The following is a 7,833-nucleotide window of genomic DNA, read 5'->3' as shown; positions in this document are numbered from 1 at the left end:
TTATTCTGGGGAGAGGGGCTAAGCCCCAAGGGAAACATTAAAATAAAAGGAATTAACATAAAATATATATGATCTTAAAAGTTCTGTATAAAACTGCTAAAAGGGTATAATGATGACCATTTTGTTTCTGTTTTAATACTACTACCACACTCTCTCTTTGTTTCTTCTCTCGGATCAAACTTCATATAATGTGCTGTTGCTAAGAAGCATTTGCTCTTGTGCTGCTCCTTCATCTTCCAGTCTAGACTATTGGTCCATCTACTGCTATAATGTGCAGCTTTAAATATATATCCCTTTGCTTTCTCAAAACCATCCTTAAGTAATAAAGAAGTAATTTAAGGAAAATATACATTGGTCCAACCAAATAATGCTGTATGGCATATGCGATACACATGCAGCACAACTTCAATCATTTTATGAGAGAATCATAGTGGAAAGTTATTCTTCTTCACATGCTGATAATACACCCTTTTTCGGCCGGGCAAAATATTTTTGATAGTATTATACTATTAATTATGATATATCTATTCTGTGCAGTAATTTGTTGTTTTTAATAATGTTTATCCGGCGTTTTCCTCTGCCTCGTTAAAAACTTAGAATGTCTCTGATATGAGATACTTAGATACCATTTGACAGAATTACAAAATAAAATGAGTCACTCAAGAATATACAAATACATTGCCTACATCTACAAGTAGATAATTTTATGATAGTTTCACAAACTAATTTTACACTTCGTATTCACTTATGATAGAATTACAAAATAAACCAAAAGTTGCCTAATTATGACTTACCATATTCACTTCAACTGATACTTTATAACATTCAACCAAGACAATTTCATTTTATTGAAAAGTATTGAAAACAACCAAAGAACGAGAAGTGCGCTTGAAACGCATAATGTAATTTAATATCCCCCCAATTATATGCCATGTTGAGTCTATCCAAATGGGATGAACATGTAGGGTCAGGTTGGTATGTAAGTGGGAACCGAACCAAATGCTGAAGTTCCTTTAGCTTATCCATTGAAGCTCAATGACCATGTATGGGCTTTCATCATGGACCATTAATTTCGGAAAAGTTTCAGATGGAGTGATCTTGGAAAGGTGAAGGGTAAATAAATTGTTTTTGAATTAAAGAAATTATATAATGTTTATTAAAAATAAAAAATAAAATGTTTTACAAGAATTTATAATTTTTTTTGTAAAAAATTAAATTTAAAATATATTTGCTTGAAATAAAAAAAATTATGTCATTCTCTGTGTCTTTTTTTAGTTTTTATATATTTTTCTCAAAAATCCTCCATCACAATTCACAATCACAACTTTACATAACTAATCAGCGAATTTGAAGGTCGGTGTCTTCTCCATGCTTGTGTTCTTGGCCTTTCCCTTACTTATCTTCCGAGTTTCAAGCATCGATAGGGCACATTTATTCATTTCACTGAACACTGTTGATCTCTCTCTGTTTTGAGTTATGGGCAACAACTTCTCTCAGCAATTATCAACGAGCTTGGGGCTCTCAGTTCAACTACATAATGCAAACAAGACACGCCCAAAGAATTAATGTCAACTTTAAAACCCAAGCCCAATAATGTTATTTCTTCAAGCTTCTTTACATTTTTTAAAAATATTTATAAAAACAATGAGTAAAAAGATATATTTAATATTTTTATTTAACAATTAAAAGGTTAGTGTATTGTGAATAGAAGATTTGTGATTATTTTAACAAACAAATTAAAATAAACAAAATTCTAAAACAAACACGCAATATGTCCATAATTTTCCACGCCTTTTCACTTAGCCAAAGTAGTGCGATGCAGGGCCGTGTTTAGGAACTCTAGGGCCTTAGTCAAATTTTTAAAGAAACATAATATTATATAAATTATTTCTCAAACTATTTTCTTAAAATTTTTTATGACTTTTTTTACAACTAAACTCATTTTTATATGCTTTTTATGTATATTGAGATTGAATTAATTTTTTAACTTTTCTTTTTTATTTTGAGTTTTAAAAACCAAGTTTCTACTTTTTATTTGATTTTTTTTACTATTACTATAAAGTATAAGAATAAAATAAGAAGCATTACATAATATAAACAAAATAATTTTTTTTTAAAAATATGATATCAATTAAGGTATTAAAAAATATGAAAGAGATAGAGAAACAATGAGAATGTTGAATAAATTATTTTTAATTAAAGTAAATGATAAGTCATGTATCAATATCTCTAGTCCTTAATGTAAAAAAAATTATCTCTAACATTAATAACCATGCTCCTAATTAACAGTATAATTTCTTATAATAAGCTACAAATTCAATTTTCAATTATATATATGATTTTGATATTTAGCTTTTTCTCCTCTAATTATTAATTAAGACAAGTAGCAAACTTTTAGGCAATTTTCCAATCATAGAATATTATTGTCCATTGCAAATTGAAAAATAGAAACGGATTCAAGTAAAAACTTACATAATAACAACTAAAATAAAATAAAATAAAGAAGCCTAAGACAATGACCTTAAATGCTTCGAACTATCCACGGCCTTGGTGCGATGACACTAGAAATTTTCAAAACGAATTTAAATTGTTAAATTAACTTCAAAATTGAAAATATGAATTCATTAACTAAAAAACCAAAAAATATCTTTTATTCAATTACGATTTTCATATCAAAATTGAACCAAACCATATCATTTATAATATTATTATATTTTTATAAAAGAAATGTCATTTCATTATAATTAAGGATTTAAGGATGTTTATTTTTTAAAAGTTGTTCAAGGAATATAATATCAAAATCTTACCTTTATACTGAATAAACAAACTCATCCTTATAAACAACTACTTTCATATATTTAAGTAATGTAAAAAGTAAACTAATTAATTATCAAAGAAGCTAAATATTTGAGGAAAATATAGGAAAAAAATAGTTTGACTAAAGAAAAAATATACAGAAGTGAAATTATGTAATTTTAAAAGTATTGACCTGTTAATGTAACATTTTAAATAAATATAGTAAAATAATAGTTAATTAATAAAAGAATCACAATAATATAAATAAATCATAATTTTTTAAAAATTCAAATAAAATATTATTTGTTGAAAATTCAATCCGAATTCACACTTCAAGAAGGTTACCCGATATATCATCCTGTTATAAAAAAATAAGAAACACGTTATAACACACACTTTCATGCACGTGAAAAATAAAAATAAAATATTTTTTTGGTAAATATTAATTATTAATCTGTTAATTTTATTAATATGAGAAATTCAACACATAATCTTTTACTTATTTATTTTTTCTTAACCCTCAATCAATCTTATATCCCTTATGATAAATCAAACACACTAATAAGTAATTCATTATTTGGTTAAATACTATCTCAAAATTTGTGCACAACAAGTTAAATGATAAACCTAACATGCACCGAATCACCCAACTATTGGTGTGTCTGTATTCCTCTTTAAGTACATTTATCGTTAATCCAAAGGCGAGAGAGAACAGAAAGACGGAATGTTCTATTCACGTAAACATGCATAAAAAGATAACCCAAAAAATGTTGTTGGGTTTAATACATTTGTTTGATTATGAATAGTGTATTTGTATTAGTAATTTTATTAACTTTTGTCTGTGAAATTACTTTTGTACAAATAATATTTTTAAAAAAAATTACAACAAAAAAGTAGAAAGAGAATAGAAAATATATAATAAAATAGATGATATAATAATTAAACTCTTAAATATAAGATGAAAAATAATTTATAATTAATTGAAGATTTAATAACTTTTACACTAACATTCCACGTATATTAAACTTTTAAACAATAAGACTTGACTCAATTTGTTTTTGGTTTCATAGCTATATATTATTAGTGTAAAGTTTTTTAAACTACCAAACAATTAAAAGTTATCATTAATAACACTTTTAATTATTATAAAAATTAATAAATTTATCATATATAATAATATGTGATTGAATAATATTATAAAATTATTTTACACTAAAACTGATTTACCTAAATGTTAAAGAATTTTTTAACTAGTAAAAAAAATATAAAAATTAACTTAAATGTACTGCCAAATAAGTTGGGCCATTTAATAACATTCTCTCTTATTTTCTTATTGTTTTTAAAAGAATAAGTTGGACCAAATATATTTCTTAAAAAACTTTAAGAAAGGAATATAAAAATAATGCATGGAGATTATATTTTTTTTTAATAAATAATATGTGCATTTGATTGTATAAAGTTTTTCTATGTATTTTCATTCGGTCACAATTATTATATTTGCTATCTTTGTTGATTTTATAACAATTACCTTAAAAATCTTATGAAAGATACTTTTTATAAGTTGACAATGTAAGTATGTAACTGATTTGAGTTTTTTAAAGTGTCATCGAAATATCAGTTGTTAATATTATCCCTTACCTTACATTTTTTAATTTTAAACTTGTATGATTGACTAATTAAATGTCTAAAAACTTTAGATTTTTCTTAATTTCATAATGAAATATTAATAACATTATATAATTTCAATTACTAAAATATTAATAGTTAACTCTTCCAGTTCTAGTTTAACTTCCCCAAACCTTTGTAGACTCTAGCTATTATTAAAAAAATGAAAAAACAAAAGTCATAACAAAACGCTGTAGCAGGAGTAGGATGTGGACCTAATTATTGTTGTATTGTAACGAAGCTCAACGTTAGAGAGGCAGCTTTTGCTTTATAAAAACCAGAGATTGAACAACCAAAGAGCTCAGTGTGGCAGTTTGGTCGTTGAGTGAGTGAGTGAGGCTGGTTTCACTTTCACATTGCCTCTTCAAAATGACTTTCTCCTTTTCCTTCTTCACCATCACCACTCTGCTTTCTCTGTTCTCTCTAATTCTGCTTCATGCCAATGCCTTCCCAGTCCCCATACATCGCCACCCTCGCTTTGCCACTCATAACTACAGAGATGCTCTCACTAAATCCATTCTCTTCTTTGAAGGCCAGAGGTCAGGGAAGCTCCCTCCTAACCAGAGAATGTCTTGGAGGAGAGACTCTGGCCTCTCTGATGGCTCAGCCATGCACGTATGCATATACCAACTCTCACATTACCATGTTTTTTTGTTTTTGTTTTTGGTTTGCTTATTTATGTGTGAATGTGCAATGCAGGTTGATTTGGTTGGAGGGTACTATGATGCTGGGGACAATGTGAAATTTGGTTTTCCCATGGCCTTCACCATCACCATGCTTTCATGGAGCGTTATTGAGTTTGGTGGGCTAATGAAAGGTGAGTTGCAGAATGCCAGAGAGGCCATTCGCTGGGGCACTGATTATCTTCTCAAAGCCACTGCACATCCAAACACCATTTATGTTCAGGTCAGTTAAGACAACAACACTCTTGCTAAAATCAACTTATACCCTTTTGAAAGTAACTATGGAAAAGTTTTTTTTTCAAATATGGGGTAAGTCTTCTTTAGATTCTGATATTTGTTTGTTTGTTTGTTATTTGGCTTTGCAGGTGGGAGACGCTAAGAAGGACCATGCTTGTTGGGAGAGACCAGAGGACATGGACACACTAAGAAGCGCGTTTAAAATAGATGCAAACACACCTGGTTCAGAAGTTGCCGCGGAAACTGCTGCAGCTCTTGCAGCTGCTTCTCTTGTTTTTAGAAGAAGTGACCCCACATACTCCAAAGTTTTAGTGAGGAGAGCCATCAGGGTAAGTAAACCTTTGGTTCAATTTTTGCTAATTATTATTTTTAATAGACCAAACTGCTCCCAACTAAATCTCAAAAGACTATTTTGTTTCTGAGTGTAGGTCTTCCAGTTTGCTGATAAGTACAGGGGATCCTACAGCAATGCCTTGAAACCTTATGTGTGCCCCTTCTATTGCTCTTACTCTGGTTATCAGGTAAAGTTTCAACTGTTCCATATGAGTGATGTTGTTCAGTTTAGTTGGATGAGACATAATCATTACTCAAATTCTTTTGATGAATAATTATTATGGTAGGATGAGCTGTTGTGGGGTGCTGCCTGGCTGCACAAGGCTACCAGGAATCCAATGTACCTAAACTACATCAAAGTTAATGGCCAGATCCTTGGGGCTGCAGAGTTTGACAACACCTTTGGGTGGGATAACAAGCATGCTGGAGCAAGAATACTTCTTTCCAAGGTACAAATTACTCATCCATCACATGTATTCTGCTGTATATATATTGCAAAACTAGATAGAAAGTAAAAACTAATAATGGTTTGAAATTTACATTTTTGTGTTCCATGGTTTTAGGAATTCCTGGTTCAAAGGGTACAATCCCTCCATGACTACAAGGGTCATGCGGACAATTTCGTCTGTTCTCTAATTCCTGGAACCTCTTTTTCTTCCACTCAATATACCCCAGGTGAAGTCCCTTTTCCTTCTTAATTCTTTTACTTATCCTCTCTCCCAGTGGAAACTGCGCGTGTGTGTGGTCCAGTTTTTGTAACGGTTACTTGCTTGTTACTAGGTGGGCTTCTTTTCAAGATGAGTGATAGCAACATGCAGTATGTCACATCCACCTCCTTCCTACTGCTAACATATGCCAAATACTTGACCCAATCCCATATGCTTGTTAACTGTGGTGGAATCACAGTAACCCCAAGGAGACTCCGGACAATAGCTAAGAAACAGGTTACAAAATGTGTCTATTATATGTTGAATAAGTTTTAATCAATTAAAATACTTTCTATATGATTAGTTAAAAATTATTTAAAATAATTAATTTTGATAAGTTTTATTTCTTATTCAACATAACTAAATCAGGAGCAGAAAAGAGAAAATTATTAGATGAGAAATAAAACAAACAAAAAAAAAATTCTAACCAATTATGAAGAACTTCTTAAACAAAGAATGTAAGAGAGTGCCACCAGAAAAAGTGTTGTTAGATTTCCTATTCTTGTTAGTTGAACTTGATTTTTTTTTTAATTTTTGTAATTTTAGGTGGATTACTTGCTTGGAGACAACCCGTTGAAGATGTCGTACATGGTGGGGTATGGTCCACGGTACCCACGAAGGATACACCATAGGGGATCATCTCTACCGTCGATTGCTGTGCACCCGGGAAAGATCCAGTGTTCCGCAGGGTTCAGTGTGATGAATTCACAATCTCCCAACCCAAACATTCTAGTGGGGGCCATTGTTGGTGGACCGGATGAGCATGATAGGTTCCCAGATCAACGGTCAGATTATGAGCAATCAGAGCCAGCTACATACATTAACTCACCCCTTGTAGGAGCACTGGCCTATCTTGCACACTCATTCGGTCAACTCTAGGAACCAACCATATCGTGTATCCAATGTTTTATTTTACTAGTTTCGTTAGTTACTTACTTGTGTCTCCTAGAATTATGCACACACTCATTTGAGACCAGTACGGCAGTACCACACCACTAAGCCTTATAAACTTGCTTACAAGCTTAACTTTACTACTATGTGTAACTTCATATTGCCGCCATGCTTTTGTAAGTATTATGATTTCGGAAAGTGTTATATATGTATCTCCCGTGATGTAGATGTGTTTGATTTTGCATGTTATTTGGGTGTAAAAAATGGATTAAGTTTGGAATAGCTAGGGTATCGGTTCCTAAAATAATTTTCATATAATTATTTTATTTATTTTTACTTAGTTTTTCACTTGTACAAAAAGTACACAGTTATTTTATTTTTTTCGTTCTCATTTGTATTTATTCAAAGAGTACTCTATTCACCTTTTATTTCTATTATTCTAATCTCTCTGGTTCGTATTTTTTTTTCCTGTTTCAATTCCATTCAAGATACTAAATATATAGTTGATGCAAGTTAAACGA

At 30.5% G+C, this 7,833-nt stretch overlaps 1 protein-coding gene across 1 annotated transcript; it reads left to right on the top strand.

Annotated features, from left to right (window-relative positions):
- Positions 1-4,743: 4,743 nt before the first annotated feature.
- LOC114370095 (endoglucanase 17-like) lies at positions 4,744-7,594 on the top strand. The gene is made up of 8 exons (XM_028327379.1): positions 4,744-5,076; positions 5,161-5,367; positions 5,510-5,710; positions 5,810-5,902; positions 6,002-6,163; positions 6,278-6,389; positions 6,495-6,658; positions 6,968-7,594. The coding sequence occupies exons 1-8, from the start codon at positions 4,831-4,833 to the stop codon at positions 7,298-7,300; spliced, it is 1,518 nt and encodes a 505-aa protein (XP_028183180.1). The 5' UTR covers positions 4,744-4,830; the 3' UTR covers positions 7,301-7,594.
- Positions 7,595-7,833: the final 239 nt, after the last annotated feature.

The sequence above is a fragment of the Glycine soja genome, chromosome 10, assembly GCF_004193775.1.
Source record: "Glycine soja cultivar W05 chromosome 10, ASM419377v2, whole genome shotgun sequence".
Taxonomy (NCBI): domain Eukaryota; kingdom Viridiplantae; phylum Streptophyta; class Magnoliopsida; order Fabales; family Fabaceae; genus Glycine; species Glycine soja.
This window is presented reverse-complemented; position numbering and strand designations above follow the sequence as displayed.